Source organism: Pelobates fuscus, chromosome 2, assembly GCF_036172605.1.
Source record: "Pelobates fuscus isolate aPelFus1 chromosome 2, aPelFus1.pri, whole genome shotgun sequence".
NCBI lineage: Eukaryota > Metazoa > Chordata > Amphibia > Anura > Pelobatidae > Pelobates > Pelobates fuscus.
In genome coordinates, this window is record NC_086318.1 from 288,640,186 (window position 1) to 288,657,878 (window position 17,693).

The 17,693-nt window shown below is 40.4% G+C and overlaps 1 protein-coding gene across 4 annotated transcripts in view; it reads right to left on the reverse strand.

Moving 5' to 3' along the window:
- The window catches only part of TIAM2 (TIAM Rac1 associated GEF 2), a 370,710-nt gene that overhangs the window by 33,453 nt on the left and 319,564 nt on the right, over positions 1-17,693 (reverse strand). For 3 of the 4 annotated variants that reach the window (XM_063443422.1, XM_063443421.1, XM_063443424.1), the window contains one exon: positions 3,296-3,475. In XM_063443422.1, the coding sequence (XP_063299492.1) occupies positions 3,296-3,475 (180 nt within the window). Of the gene's footprint in view, positions 1-3,295; positions 3,476-13,422; positions 13,600-17,693 lie in introns of those variants that run through there. The other variant, XM_063443423.1, reaches the window with a different exon arrangement.

The window sequence follows — 17,693 nt, forward strand, 5'->3', positions numbered from 1 at the left end:
TGAGAGCAGCGATGCGCCGCAACAGGAAGTGTTTTGGCGGTGCATTGTTTTTGTTTTGTTTTTTAAGAAAGGGCAAATGTGGGTAAATGGCAAACTAAGGGGCATTTGGAAAAGGATATGATTCTGCCTCAATGAGTGCACTTAGCTTGTTGTATCCCCATCTCTACAAGGATTAACAATAGATCGAGACACAGAAATGTTGGAATTGGTAGATAATTTTGCTATTTATGTAACTATATAAAAAGCAATCTATATCTCTACCTATCCAGGTCATTTATCAGCCATTACCTGCAGGCCATCACACACAGTGATTACTTCACAGCGTGCATTCCTTCCAAATAGTCTCCTCTAATAGATTACCGTAATAGGGAATAGAGATCACAAGTAATTCCCTCTTCAAATATATGTCAACCACAGTGAAGTTAATAACGTGTTAGTCCCTTAACTTTACTGTGACTAAAATTCAAATCATGTACTATCTGATTACAATATATTGGGCTGTCCAACCTGCTGGCAAATGTAGAGCTAAAGTTATTTCTATTTATTTTGACTTTTTAGTACTTTAGCCTTTGACATAGTAGTAAAGACTATCGATATGGGGTCCATATACTTAAGTGTCAAGAATCAGTGGAGGCTAGTAAAGTTTAAAGATGGTGGTGGCCCACTAGGTCCTATCCCAAGCATTTGACACTGCTGCCAAAGTCCCGCAGTTCAGTCCTTTGCAAATTGGTTTCTTCTATTGATCCAAATAGGAGGAGAAAAACATAGGAGGAAATCAATTCTGCTGCACAAAGGGGAAAAAAATCCATCTTGAATCCAAGAGGCAGCCAGATCTCATCTCTGATCAAAAAGCTCTTAATTCTATACTAGCCTTATCCCTACAGTACGATTTAAATCTATTGTAAGTCTTCTATATCTGCTTAAAAGGAGCATTCTAAGTTCCATAAACCCTACAGCACATTGTAGTGGCTATGGAGTACCCAAGCGCTCCCCATCTGCTAATGGCTTGACAACTTATCTGAGATGCACTGATCACCTCCTCCATTAAAACCAGAAACTTTAGCATGGAACTTCCATTAAAGGGATACTATAAGTGCAAGGAATACAAAGCCATGGATGCAGACTGATATAGCAATAACAACCATATGGTGACATAGCAATATAAAAACTTTGTGCAACATAGTGATGACATGTGTGTAAATTAACATAGGAATACCAATCAAATGGTGACACTTCTATACCTAGCATAGGTTGATACAGCAATATCATGCATGTGCCGTGAGACATAGCAATATTGCGGCAACATTGTTATACAAGGTGTAGGGTGTTAAGTGATATAGAAATACTTAAATGCAGGGTGACATAGCTTTACCAGAAGGAGAGTGAGATAGCATACCAAATGTGCTTTGAGTGATGTAGCAATACCATACACATGTGTTAACATGCGTGCAATACATGACACAGCAATACCAAGCTTAAAGCGGCACTGTTGTGTCGAACTTACCTTTCTTTAATCGATTCCTCTTCTTTCCCTCTCTCAGGATCTGTTCTTCATTTCTTCCTGTCTTATGGAGGTTTCCTACGCCTGACCATCTCTGACCAGCGGAGGAACAAAGTGTGCTTCATTTCCAGTGGTCAGAGCAATTTCCCCACAATTCTTACCTTTCCTCCGTGTTCCCGCGAAGTCTCCTTTCATTTTTCCTTAATATCCTGTCATTTAGCCGGCAAAACTACCAAATTGCATCCTAACAGAATGAGAACAGTTTCTCCATTCGTGTTAGGATGCAATTCGGGACTTTGTTCGTATGGGAATTTCATTCGAATGAATAAAACTCAGATCTTATTCGTGCCACGGCTGCATCTTGCAGCCGCTTAGTAGATAGCTCCCTAATTCCCACAGTATTAGGGAGCCATCTACCAAACGGCTGAAAGACCTAAATTGGTCTTTCAGCCAAATTTACTTATACCAAGTAAAGATTGTGAGTGGCTGCTCACTGCTGAAAAAACAAAACATAGTATCCCCCCTCCTGAGTCCCCACCCGTGTGGTGACTATTAAACTGAAGGGGCGGGTGGGGGCCCAAAATGAGAATGGGGGGGGAGCACACCTATGGTCCTCCCCATCGACCACCAACCCCTGAGCGGTGGGTGGGGGCCCTAAATAACAATGGGGGGAGGAGGGGGCATATTGTCCTCCCCCCAGAACCCCACCCCTGTGCGGCTGGTGGGGGCCCTAAATAACAATTAGAGGGTGGGGGCCCTAAATTAAACTGTTACCCCCAACCCAAGGTGACTAAGGGTCCCCAAGCCCCTAGTCACCACCCCCACCCAAAAAAAAAATTAATAAACCCCTACCCCCCCCTCACCCTAAAACAGTGAGGGGGGAACGAAAGAATAAGTATCTGTAAAAATTAAAATAAAACTTACCATTTGAGGTCTTCTTTTTTTCTAAAATCTTCATTTTTCCTGCCAGGTCCCCCCTTCAGTTTAATAGCCCCCACTTTTAACAGTTAGCAGCCACAGCGATTAGGGGCAGAATTTACTATTACCAAGTAATCTTTACTTAGTATTAGTACATTTGGCTGAAAGACCAATTTAGGTCTTTCAGCCTTTTGGTAGATCGCTCCCTAATCGGCGCTGGGACTCTCCTCCCTCTTCTGACGTCACCGGCTGAATGCGCATGCTCGGCAAGAGCCACACGCGCATTCAGCCTGTCTCATAGGAAAGCATTCTCAATGAAACTGCAATTCTCTGAAACTGCTATGTTTACAGCAGAAAGGGTTAATCCTAGAGGGACCTGGCACCCAGACCACTTCATTAAGCTGAAGTGGTCTGGGTGCCTATAGTGGTCCTTTAAACATCCATTTCAAAATTTCAAATGAATGCTCTAGTCCATTTGTAGCCTGCTTGGTAACTATTTTGAGTTTGAAATCCCTGCACATACAAGTTAAGCAAAATAAATATAAACCCACCAACAGTTATTTCAATCCACATAGCATATGAGCAGCATATTCTAATGTAAATTGTATCACATTTTTCTTCGTTTTACTGGTGAACAAAAGGACTACTCATCAGTCCTACTAATTATAAAATGCATATATCAATTTTCAAGTAACACAGATTAATGAATGATGTATCAATAACTACAATTTTACTACAATAACCCAATAAGAATGTATTTTGTAAAGCTGTACTATGTATGCTAATGTTGTTAGTTTCACTTTAGCAAGTGTTTAAGCACACATAATGACATTAAGAAGTTGACACATGCAGAATAAACCCTTGACTTGCCATTACCTTCACATAAGACTTTTCAGTGTCAATAAGTTCTTGTATGACTTTACGGAGCCGGTCTGCATCTGACAAGTGTCTAGCTAGTGGTCTTCGAGGAGGGTCTGGACTGTCATTTTGCCGATCCATCATGCCCTGGTTTACTTCCTGCATGCTTCGGCACAAGGCAGAAATCTGCTCAGCACTCTAAAATAGAAAAAAAAAAAAAAAATGCTGACATTATACAATGTTCTTTCTCTCCATTAAAGTATTGTGTGGTTAGACGAGCAATACATGGTTAATTCCTTAAAATATGTTTTGTAAAAAAATAAAAAATAAATAATTATATATAAAAAAAAATAACATAACATTTGCTTTTCTTAAGGAAAAGCCAAGTTTGACAATAAAATAGCAAAATTGTAATATGTAGTCATTCAGCCAAACAGTATAATAGTCATTAGAAACAAGACAGGAGGCGGAGTTAGCACCCAATGGGATCGGTCGCATGATTGCTGCTCTCCCGGCTTGGAAGCACTAAACGGCACCAAATACAACTCCACAAAGCCACTCACGGCCCGACAGACTGTCAGTAAAAGAACCCACACCAATGGGGAGAAAAACTAAGAAGACCGGCCGTGGTTCACAGCAGACATAGGGGACCTACTGCAGAGACCGCTGGCTCCTCTCACCAGGTCACCATGGAGATACTCACCAATCTCATCATAGATCTCCAAACGCTCTCCGCTGAGTTAACTCAGGTGAGGGAAGACATCAGGGGGGTTCACCGCTCGCCTCACAGCAGTGGAGCAGACCTCCCAAGCAAACACAGCACAGGTCCTAGAACTCCAGAAGATTGTCAACGACCTGACTGCTGCTTACACTACTCTTACCCACCAACTAGCAGCTATGGAAGACAAGCAGCGATGGAAGCATGTGAAAATCAGGGGCCTCTCTGAAGGAGTAGCCCCAGCTGAACTGCCTCACTTGATTTCACTGGTTATTTGTGGCCCTCCTACACCCCAAGCAAGCTAAAGGAATACAACTTGACTGAATGTTCTGCCTGTCCAAGTCATCAATACCCTCAGGTGCAGCTACCAGTGACCTACTGGTTAAGTTCCAGAATGGGCAGGATCAAGCAGCCTTCATGAGTGCCACTAATGGGAAGAATCCCCATCGGTTTAAGGACATGGACTTGCCATTTTACTCTGACCTCTCTCGCACTACCCTGCTATGGAGGAAAGCTGACAGCAACGCTAACAGCCAAGGGAGGGAAGTACCGCTGGGGACCGACGCATGTACTCCTCATTCAGCACCAAGACACCGAACATAAAGTGCCAGACATCGCTGAGATGGACACTTTCCTAACGGCTTTGGGCCTCGCTGCCCCACCTTCCTCTACAACCTGGGCCCCAGCTAAAAACAGTCCCATTCATCCCAGCTTCCTGTGGAGTACCTGGGATAGAGACCACCTGCCTATACATTATTTTAATATTTGTCCCTGTGTTGGGTTTAGCCTTCAGTTAAATGTTAAATATATAACAACCCGTTTTAGATGCCCTTCCTACTTGCGCAATGACCACTAAACCTAAGGCTAAAGAAGGCAGAGAACGGGAATATCCCGGGTACGCTTGCTCCATTCTTAAAGGGACACTATAGTCACCAGGACAACTACAGCTGAATGTAGTTGTTCTGGTGAGTATAATAGCTCCCTTCAGGCATTTTCATGTAAACACTGCCTTTTTAAAGAAAAGGCAGTGTTTACATTGCCCCTAGGGACACCTCCAAGTGGCCACTCCTTAGATGGCCATTGGAGGGGCTTCCTGGCTCAGGGTTGCACAGTAAGCAGCCCTGCCGTTCAGAGTCCCCACGCTCTTCATGGAGACGCTGAATTTTCCTTATAGATATGCATTGATTCAATGCATCTCAATGAGGAGGTCCTGATTGGCCATAACAGCATTTGGCCCTGCGCCGATTTTAGCCAATCTAATGCTTTCACTATGGGAAAGCATTGGATTGGCTACAAAACCGGCCATTTCGATAAGGTCACAAAGAGGGCTGAGCCAGTGCCAGCGTACCCTCGCGGCGCTGGAAATAAGTTGAGTTTTAAACTTTTATAGGGGGGCAAGCTACCTTAATGGTGGGTTAAACATTATAGGGTTGTGTTCCTGACCCTATAGTGATCCTTTAACAGCCCCCCCATCGTGTAAATCCATACTATACATATTATCTTGGAGCTGTTTATGTTCCGTATTAGGATGCGCATCAGATCACTCTGCCCAATTGTAATGTTCACTGTAGAAGTAGCTATTAACCCTCACTTAAATGTTTACTACAGGAGTTTCTAACATGGCTTGAATGCCTCAACTTTTAGACATACAATTGATTCAATCTACTGATGTTAACATAACATTAGTCTTTGCTCTGCTCCATCACAGTAGGGTCAACCCACCAACTTATTTCTGCGCCTCTGTCATGCATATTCTGCAGTCGAATAGATCATTCCTAAGAGTCGATTCTACAATATCCTATTTATTCACATGATTATTCTCATCTATAAAATGCACAGCTATCTCAAATGTCATGACAAAGTCTGAACGTAAAATGCTTGTTACCGCTGCTGTGGCCGTACAGTCTTGATTGTAATTTTATGAACGACAAAATTAAAGAATAATAAAACATAAAAAATAAATTGACACGAGATGACAATGCCAAGTATTTTTATTTTAACATTTTTAAAAAAATCTATTTATGATGGCCTGCAAAGCATAAAAAACTAAAACTGGCCAAAAAACAACAATTATTACTTGGCTACCTCTAACAATCTCTGGAGGAAAATGTAATTGTTCATCAATATTCATGGATCTTCATGAAGGTGGCTTAAATTACAATAGTTTGAGAGGAATGCATATATGTACAAAGCCCCAAATAGTTAAACTCAATGGAACCATTTTCCCACTTAACAGTCTATTTTTGATCACAATTTGCAATTCCCTTAACCGTTCTTTATGATTCTTGCTTTAGGGGATAGACATCAGTGAGGGATAGTGAGCTGACAATTACCTTACTAAATGCAGGCCTAAATAGCAGAGATGGCAAACTGTTCAACTTTTCTAAGTTTGATATTCTCTCCAGACCAAGGATTTAAATATCTCTCAGGTGCCTGCAGGCACAGACGTCTTGGGCTCCCTCTACCATCTTCCATTAAATTCAGTTGTGTTTTTTGTTTCTTGCTGATGACATTTTGGAGATGGCATCAGCAAGTTAGTAAGTATATTTCATTGTATATTCCTATTTATAACTCAGATATACAACTTCTACCTGTATTCTAAACTTAAGGAGATAAGCGTTATATACATAAAAGCTGTTTAAAAAGAATTCTATATTATACTGAATGAAAAAAACATCAAACACAAATTCCAAAATCCTGCACATTAAATATATATTGATTGATAGAAGAACAAATGTACCTTTCATACACACATACATATAATTATTTTAAACGGAATTCGAACTGAAAGAAACGTTGCAAAAATTAGCAAGGATAGTCAGCAACATACTGTGTTAAAAATAGCAAGAAGTGAAGCTCTGACTCAGTCTTTGACATTACAGAGCTATATACTGTGGAAGAAAATTCAGATTCATCTTACATTGTTCCATCTTTATTTCAACAAATACAAGACAGACAAAGATAACTTGCTCTTTTACCCTTGAGTAGCTTTGCCTGATGGCAAGTGATTCTTTTGTAGTCAACTTTGCCCTCTGACTTGTTGGGCTTTAACCACATGTACTCAAACCTGGATCTAATAAGAGGTCATGCCCTGTTCAAAATCAAAAGGCTATAGGTACACATATGTGAGGATCAATAACCATATACAATTGCTTGAACATATACTGTAAAGGTGCCAGAGTATGTTGGTATTTTGTTTTGCTCTCTGCAGTACTGATGTTTGGTCATTCTTCTGCAATACAAAATAAAATACAAAGAAAAAAAAACAGGATGGATCAGGAAGATGTGTTTTTGTAGGTGAAAACCACCTACTATTCCCCTTACTAATCCCACTGACAAGCCAATAGTAGTTAAAGGCTTACTTCAACCTCTGTAACCACTTCTTTTAGAAGAGGTCATGGAGGAAGGAATCTGAATGTGCAGCGTTTCTGCTTGAAACATTGTACATACAGATACATTTGTACTAGAGGCAAGTTAAACCAAAAACACACGACCTAGGAAGCCTGGAACTGCCCAATGTCAATTCTGGGCAAACGATTTTCTAGCCATGCAGGCAGTACCAGGACAATGTCTGCAAGGGGAAGGGGAAATTGCTATGTTCCCTTCCTCAGAGCGCCTCCTCCTAGCCCTCATTGCCTTATTTAAAAACTATTCTACGTCCACCCCACTCCCTGGGGCATCTGTGTTGGTGCATATAGGTGTTAATGTTAATCTCTGTGTGTGGTAATGCATACATCATAGCATTCAAACACAACACTGCCCACAAATACACCTGCATTCCAATATTAACACTGCAGACAAATATGCTCCTGCGTTCAAATGCCAACACGACACATACACTACTGAATGTAAATTGTACATAAAATACACAGGTGCATTTAAATGCCAACACTACACACAAATACACTGCTTAATTCACACACAGCTACTCCAGACAAAAAAACATTTTATATCCAAACACACAAACACTGATCACAAATACAACCCTGCAAGAATGGGTAAATGGTAGATCCACACCTGTAAAGTGTCATGTTGTAGAAGAATTGAGGATCTACCTTTTGGCCACCTTTGCACCATGGTCCACTTTATATTAGATCCACCAATGGCTAGTAGAATAGATTAAGAAGTAGGAGGAATTTAATTTTTAAGAAGGACCAAACATCTCTTCTTTAGTGAATTAGTATTTGTGTTGTCTAAGTCACTGGAGAAATAGTAAGGTAGTTAAAAAATGTCCTTTAAATGTGTTTTGTTTTTTTAATTTAAAAGGGGGGGTTATTGGGTTGTACTCCTCTCCTGGGCCAATAGTTGCCAGTCAGACCTGGGGAGCACTGTAAATCTCACTTTGTAGGTTCCAGCATAGTGTGCAAATTTCACCTTTTATGTGACTCTGGCAGGAGCCAATTCCTGCATTTGAGCACCGTGCCCCAGCAAACCAACTGGCCTTCCAAGCAGAGACGCTAAAATGCCATCAGAATTCCCACTACCAGTGCCATGTACTGATAGGCTTCAAATACCCAGAAGCCCATGACTTACAGTGGTTGTATGTGTCTCCCCATGAGTCTGTCTGTAGTGAGTGAGATTGTGTGGGTCATTGAGCTTGTCTGTATGCTAGTGAGATTGTCAGTGTGCCTGTGTGTGTTAGTAGGCATGCGTGTTTGTGTCAGTGACATTGGTTTTCAGTGGGCTTGTCTGTGTATGCATATGCTTACTGTATAATTTAAACTTATTATTTGAAAAATAAAGAATTAAAAAAGAAATAGTATGCGTGGGATAGGCATAAGGCTATCCTAGACTTAAGATAAGGCAAATGCAGCAGCCACTCAGCCTCAGGGCCGGACTGGCCCACCGGAATACCAGGAAATTTTCCGGTGGACCGTCGATACCTGGGGCCAGGCAGACACCTGGATCTGCTGGCGGCCGCTGGGGGACTTGTGCTGGAGTCTGGCGGCCGCTGGGGGTGCTGGAGTCTGGCGGCCACTGAGGAGGTCTGTCTGTCCGTCATGGTGTGTGTGTGTGTATCTGTCTGTGGCATGGTGTGTGTGTGTGTCGGTCCGTCATGGGGTGTGTGCCTGCCCGTGTCATGGGGTGTGTGCCTGCCCGTGTCATGGGGTGTGTGCCTGCCCGTGTCATGGGGTGTGTGCCTGCCCGTGTCATGGGGTGTGTGCCTGCCCGTGTCATGGGGTGTGTTTCTGCCCGTGTCATGGGGTGTGTGTCTGACCGTGTCATGGGGTGTGTGTCTGCCCGTGTCATGGGGTGTGTGTCTGCCCGTGTCATGGGGTGTGTGTCTGCCCGTGTCATGGGGTGTGTGTCTGCCCGTGTCATGGGGTGTGTGTCTGCCCGTGTCATGGGGTGTGTGTCTGCCCGTGTCATGGGGTGTGTTTCTGCCCGTGTCATGGGGTGTGTGTCTGCCCGTGTCATGGGGTGTGTGTCTGCCCGTGTCATGGGGTGTGTGTCTGCCCATGTCATGGGGTGTGTGTCTGCCCATGTCATGGGGTGTGTGTCTGTCCATGTCATGGGGTGTGTGTCTGTCCATGTCATGGGGTGTGTGTCTGTCCATGTCATGGGGTGTGTGTCTGTCCATGTCATGGGGTGTGTGTCTGTCCATGTCATGGGGTGTGTGTCTGTCCGTGTCATGGTATATGTGTGTGTGTCATGCTGTGTGTGTGGTTCTGTCTGTGTCATGGCGTGTGTGTCATGGTATATGTGTGTTTCTGTGTCTGTCATGGTGTATATGTATGTTTTAAAAATAGTGTTTTTGCTCACCTTTTTTTCCTTTTTTTGGCTGGTCTCCCCTCGACTGGCCCTGCCTCTATGGCTAAGATCATCAAGCTTGATGATCTCAGTCAATCCAATGCTTTGCCATAGGATTGGCTGCAAAACGCTACACCAATCAGCATCTCCTCATAGAGATGCATTGAATCAATGTATCTCTATGGGGAACGTTCAGCGCCTCCAGAGTGTGGAGGCCCTGAATGTAGGTGCACTGACACAGGAAGCACCTCTAGTGACTGTCTGAGTGACTGTCACTAGTGGTGTCACTTTGAAGCAATGTAAACACTGCCTTTTCTCTGAAAAGTCAGTGTTTACGTTGAAAACCTGTAGAGACATGCTATAGACACCAGTACCACTACATTAAGCTGTGTGTGCGTCTGCTAGTGAGTGAGCTTGCTTGCATGTGTGTGCCTGCTAGTGAGTGAGCTTGTGTTATTATGTCAATGAGCTGATGTATATCAGTGAGATTGTTTGTCTATGAGGCTGTGTATCAATGAGCTTGTGTGTGTCATTGAGATGTCAGTGTCTGCATGTGAGTATGCTTACTGTATAATTAAATGTTTTACTCTGAAAGGACTAATATTTTACATTAGAAAAAGCTATATATATATATATATATATATATATATATATTAATTAATCATCTGTCATCTGGGGTGGTAAGATATAGCCTTACATATTACATATGGCAATTTATGGCGCAATGACTTATGGGGCTGGCATAACATTTTTTTCCAGGGCTGCTTTGTATCCCCAGTCCGGCCCTGCTCATCCTACTCCTGTAGCCTGATACAGCGACCCCCGAGAGTGATACTTCACCTGATCATACCCAGGTAATGCAAGGCTATGGCCTCCTTCAGAGGGGCATAGGATGAGAGCCTAAATATGGCATACTCACCTCAGTCCTGACACTTTCATATTTGAAGTAATTTATGTTTTACATGACTGTTTTATGTCTTTTCTGTTGAGGCACTTCTTTTAATCTACTACCTTGGCCACCTGGTGTCCTTGCTTGCCTATGGTTAGGGCTTCATGGGTGTACTCTCACTCTTTGAATAAGCTTATAATGCCTCTTTAGCACTATTCTAAATTGTTTAAGCAACCAGTGCAAACGCTATGTCCTACCTGCTTTCCTTATGAAACGCTCTATGCATTGTGCTAAATGCTTTTTCATCCCAAATATAAAATATGTGCAGCTTATCTTACTGTTCAATGGATAACCTCAAATGTTATTTATGCATTTGAATTAGTAAAATATCCATGCTTTATCACTGCACAGCAAAAATAAAGAAATACAAAAAAAAATTAAAAAATACTTTGCAAGCCTGTGTAGGTCTTTGCAATTGTAATAGCTATTCATAATACTATGACTAACTCAAAAAAATAAAAAAAAATTTTAAAAAGAAAAACAAGAATTCATATGTTAAAATAAAATAGCCAAATTAAAAACATTCTCCAAGTCAGCTATGCTTCCGGTTTTACAACTTTGGCCTTAAAAGAACATGGACACCCTCAGCTATTGAGCTCATTTTGACTCAATACACTCGAGCAGGAAGCTAGGGCACTCATGGCACCATAACCACTTATGGCTATGATGCTTGCAGTTCTCCTTTGAAAATAATTTTGACTACTTGACAGTTCTCAGTTTAGTAAATAACTATCTAGGAGTTGGCTATATGTTAGGTTAAAAAAATAAAATAAAATAATGCATACTTCCCTCAACATGGGTAATTATTGGGAATTAAGCACTTGCAAAGGATTATATGACTTATTCAGTACCCAAAGACCTATAGAGTCTAGACAAACAACGTAATATAGATACTGAAGCTGTAAGACATTTGAAAGGGTCTCTAAGGCATTTGAAATGGAAGGACCTTTTTGATACAATGGGATAACTTGTCCTAAATGGGGTCAATTATTCAACTATGCATACGGTATATCTGTTGAAGTTTTATAATTGTTTGATCCTAGCTAAAGCCAATAACAATGTTTGTAATTTGCTTTATAGGATAGTCTGAGGATTAGAGGCTATACTGTAGCTGGCAGAATTACCATTTATTTGAAAAGTGTACACTTCATATGTTTCAGAAGGTAAGCAGTTAACTAATTAAGTTAAACAGCCTCTGAGAGACATAGTGCACAAATCCCTTTCAGCTGCATTGAACAAGTCAATTGCCTGTCAATCCATGGACAACCGAACCAATTCATCTGGATAATGCCAAACAAATCCATTTGTTTGTACATAGATTGACAGGCATTTGATTCATTCAACGCTGCTAAAAGGAACTTACACACAAGTCTACTCTGGGATTCTTCCTTGTTTAAAGTGATTCCTCCCAGCACCATATGAATTCTATGTACTTCACTGCAGCACTTTTCATGTATTGCCTTAGTCAGTACAAAGCTATATATATATATATATATATATATATATATATATATATATATATATATATATATATATATAATCTCCAATGATGCCAAACCTTGATTATTCATGCATTTTTAAAAATTCTCTAATCCAAGAAACTTGGTACAGTTCTTAGGAGTCAATTTCTAATACTTCTACAACTCGTTCACCTCCATACTTTCAAAAAAAAAAAAAAAAAAATGTATGGATAGCACTGGCACATAACATAGGGAGCCTACCAGTTTAGAAATATAGCATCCGAACTCATTTTGTCTCCTCTTTTGCCGATATCAAATAAACCAAGGTTTGGCTGCCCAATTCAGTCCTTAAAGGTTACTAGGCTTTCTCTAATTAACAAGTAATTAATCAATTAAATATTTTCCTATGGAAATATATTAAACCTTTTTTTTTTTTTTTTTTTTTTTTTTTTACATATGTAAAGTGTGACAGTATCTACTATTTTATTAGGAATGCATAAATATATAAACTTGTAAGAATGCCTATTGAAAGTGATGCGAGGTTACTTAACAATTCATTTTCCCTGTGCAGTGTGTGAATTTTAACCACTATAACATCACATGTTTGTGATATGTGTGATCTGATATCAGATTCCTAAAGTAGGTCTTCAGGCCTCACCACAAAAATATATGTTGTACAAAAGTTATTAATTATAACATATACATATTGAAGGGAACTAGACGAGATGTGTTACCCCAGAATTGTGCAATACACAACATGCTCTTTCCAAAATGCTAATTTTGCAAACATATCTAATAATTTTGCAAGAAGATTCTTTCAATAGCATTATAATATCTGGAGTTAAAGCCTCCGCAAGACCCTGTTGTTTGCCAAACTGCTCAAGAATGGATTAACAGTACTAAGGGGCACATGGCCCAAAGCATCTTTGCACTAGGGGTTATTATATATGGAGTTTAACCACTGCTTTGAGACTAGAAATTGTGCCCATATGCAGTTTCAGTGGAGTGGGTAAACAAGAGCATCATATTCATTAAATCTTAAATAAACTGGTTACTGAGGCAGTCCTGCTGCCATTAGAAAATGTCTAGAAAGGAGTTCTGGAGAATTTTGCATATATTCTTTGAAAAATGTAAAAATGTTAAAATAGGTGCTAAGATAATGCCTGAGTCTAAGAAGCATTTTGTTTTCACAGGCTGTGGGCTGTACCATACTGCATGTTACATTCAAGTAAATAAACACATACGGTAAATATATTTGGTGTCATACCAGGAAGCAGAATTCGGACTCATCAATGCAGCTGAGGCAGGAGGAAATGTCCTTGAGCGTGGTCTTCAAAGCCACTTTCACCATTGTAATTGCCATTTGTAAAGGAAGGAATTTCTCCTCCATTTAATACAAATTGTGTATGTCCGTTATGTAGATTTCAACAGTTGCCACCTTTCTGACAGCACAGGCGGAGAAAATGTCTGCCTCACATTACTGGTAATCCGGATTAGACAACTACAGTTAGTGTGTGTGGCTCCTTGGTGAAGATGTTACAAACAATGGGTAAGCCAGGATTATTAGCTTGACGCAGACCATATGTCAACTTTTTAAATGTTTGAGGACAAAGTCTTTACTGCATCTAGCCGCTTCTGCTATTCTACGTTCCTACTGATATAATGCATAGAGATGGTGATTGCAAACAATCACCATCTCAGCTATATTTCCTGCTCAGCTGACATTTGTAATTCTCCCATTTCTTGAACAGCGGGAGGCAGGAGGGCGGGTTAGCTAGCTGGGTGTGCTGATGACACATGTAAAATATGCACAGAACTGACAATAGGTAGCCCAGAACAAAGTTCTGGACTGCATAAGTCACGTGTGCTGGAGGTGCAACTATCCCCCCCCCCCCCCCAATAACTCTTTCAAGCTAAAACATTGCACATACATACTCCTACCACTATGACCACTTTAAATCAGGGAAGTGATTATGGTGGTTGAACTAACCCTTTAAGTGTATTCAGTAAGACAACTGCACATGTTGGACCAAAAATAGCACAGCTAAATAAAAAGTCGAGTTGGGTAAATTTTATTTCAAATTTGGCTAGCTGGGCTTAAAGGCCCAGGTTATTTAGTAAACCCCCAAATGGCCATTCATAAAGTAAGGATTTTCAGAAATTCAAAGTGAATATCGAATTTTAGACCCAAATAGCCAAACTGGAAGGATAGCAGACTTGGACAAATTTTTCCAGTTGAGCTATTTTGGCCTTGAATGTAAAATATTCTTTGATTTCTTGACTATTCTCACTTATAATAACACTGCCAATGTGTTTGAGGAATGTCTTTCGGTAGTAAGTTTAGCCAATTTGAACTATATGTTTCAATAATATTATTGGAAACATGGAATGTTGGATTGTATCTGTTTACTGTTTAGTTTTAACCCGACAATGTGAAACATGGTAGTTTTTTTAGAAAATGCAATTGTTATGTACATAGGGTTAAATCCTCCTCAAGTGGCTCAAGCCACTAGAGGTGATCCCTTGGCACTGAGCAAGTAAAACACGGCCATGTGACATGGAAGCTTCCACAAGAAAGCATTGATTCAAAGCTACAGTGAAGCTTCCACATCAGGTCCCCAATTCTACTCTATGAGGAGCATTAGATTGGACAATCACAAAGGAGACCATGCGTTTATCAAAAATGGGGTTGGGAGGGCATCTATATTTTACTAGAAACACTAAAACGTTAAGAATGCAGGCATCCATTTATAACACTTTAGTGTTCCTTTAACACTGATGGGAAAGATAAACTGATATCTCAAATTAATAATGCTGCATAACATCTGGCTGGTTTGTTAATCAGATGAGATTTTAATTATCCAGATATTAACTTGGCCAGAGGGACTAGTAGTACAGTTGAGGGAAACAGGTTTTTAAACCTGTCAAATTACACTTTTTAGTCTCAGTTGAGAAAAGCACCAACTAGAACAAATGTTTGTCTGGATCTTGTAATAACTAATAATGTTGACTTGTTTTCAAAAATTCAACTTAGGGAGCACTTGGGAAACAGTGACTATAATACGGTATCATTTTAGTTCTGAAAAGCTAATTTATATGGGCTTTACAAATGCACTTAATTTTGAATGGGATAATTTCAAAAGGATAAGGGCATCTTTACAACATATTGACTGACAGGAACGGTCCATTTGCAAAAGCACAGAGGAAAGATTAGAGGTCTTTTGATAAATTCTAAAAGATAAATTCTACAAAAGTACACTTCTCAATACATACCACTGGGAATCAAATATAAAAGAAACAAGAGAAAACAGATTTGCATGCCTCCAAACCATCTGGATTCTAGAAGGACATTGCAGATTTTTGGGTCCAGTCCCATTGTATCAACTTTGTTCCCTGGTGCCCTGTATTTAAGGGGACACCAGCAAACTGTCTCCAACAAGCATAGCGTAAGTGCATCATAAGACATGAAACCATGCACTGCGACCTCAGTGAGCTGACCTGCCAGCAAAAGGGATATTCCCACCCCATTTGGGTGGAGCCAGGGATGCAAACACTTCACTTACCCTTCCCACCGACTCCCCAATTCTATGGACGCCGGAGTTTGGAGGAATGAACTTCACTTAATAAAAGGGTCAGTCAAATAATGAACAAGAAGAAAGCAAGACCAACCCCCTAAGTTTTTTTTTTTTTTTAATTATGTTAATACCAAAAAGTTTGAGAGTGAAAGTGTTGGTTGATGGAATTTAAGATGTGTATTTTTTCTTCAGTGTATAGCAAAGAAGGATCAATGGCTTTAGATTTGCAAATCCATGTTACAAAAGTCTTACAGTAATCAGGTGATTGGTTAACAGAATAAAATGGTACAGCAATGAAATCAAGTGAATATAAACAAAGCCCCTACAAGAACTAAGGGAGCTTTATTGTGGAAATATCCATACCACTGTTTCTAATCTTTTTATGACAGGCCAACCCCCGGAGTGGATAGGGAGGGGGGAGCATGACTGCTGCCCGGAGAGGTTGGCATGGCGACAAGAGGATACAATGTTTGGGATGCACCTGGACCGGGAACACTGGATAATACTTACCAGACCACTGGATAGCACGCTGAGGGAACCTAGCAGTGCTGTTTCCCGCCCACCCTCCCTGGGTTGGTGTGAACACGGGATATGTTTTTGTTATATGTGTTGTGTTTGGTGTGGTTTCTTTTCTGTTTATTTTGTCACAGCTGTGGTTTGTCCTTCGCCAGCAAGTGGAACTGAAAGCAGTGCCCGGACAAGCTTGGGGAGTCGCAGCCTGGTCTGGTTAAGGACGGACTTCAGGCTGAAGAGGCTCTGGAAGAATTACGTTATGTTAGCTGTCTGCTGGGAAAATCCAGCAGCTGACAGTTGGTTTAAATTATGCTGGCTTAATAATAAAAGCTGTGGCCGTTGCCCTTACCCACAATTTGGTTGTCTGTGAGTTATTGGGGGGGAAGGGTAACAGAAGGTAAAGGGAGAGGGAGAGGGTCAGCAGTCACGTTTTATTTAATGAATCTTACCAGAGGATTGGAGAAAAGAAGATGTAGTGTCTATAGTTAAATGGAGTTCAAAAGCTTAACCTGGAAACTATAGACCTGTGAGCTTAACATCTGTGTCTGGGAAATTATTTGAGGGGATGTTAAGGGATAATATTCAATTAAAAATATAATTAGCAGGAATCAACATAGTTTTATAAAAGAAAGTTCATGCCAAACTAATGTAATTGTGTTCTATGAAGTTAGTAGAAATATAAAATACAGACATTCCATTGCGATCTGAATTTGCCAAGACATTTCTTACAGTTCCACATAGAAAGTTACTACTAAACTGAGATCAGTTGGTTTAAATAAAAAAAAAAAAACATAGAACATTTGTTAAAAAGTACAAACTGCTATGAGTTAACCTGTGCATTAACAGTCAAGACTGGTGTTTTCACTTACAGAAGAGGGAGGAAAGTTGTTGTTTTTACAAAATAGATGTGAAATTCTCTAACTAAGGAAGTTGTCTTGTCAGATTCTATAGATATATCTTTTAAAAGGCACAGATGTTTTGTTTTTTTCAAAACCATATATATAGCGAGTATAGCGAGTATAGCGAGTAGGGACAGAAATCTTTACTTAGTATTAGTAAATTTAGCCAATTTAGGCGTTTCAGCCTTTTGGTAGATAGCTCCCTAATAGGGAGCTAACTTCTAAGCGGTTGCAAGATGCAGCCGCAGCATGAATCGGATCGGAATTGCATTCATTCAAATGAAATTCCGATACGAACAAAAACCCGAATTGCGTCCTAACATGAATGGAGAAACTGTTCTCATTCTGTTAAGATGAAATTTGGTAGTTCCGCAGGTGTTCTGTCTAAATCACAGGACGTTCGGGAATACTGACAGGAAGCATCGCGAGATCACAGAGGGAAAATTGTGGGAAAATTTCTATGACCACAGGATGGCCAGATGGCCAGGCGTAGAAAACCTCCATAAGACAAATAGTCCCTAATTTGTCTTATGTTTTAAAGAAAACTAGAG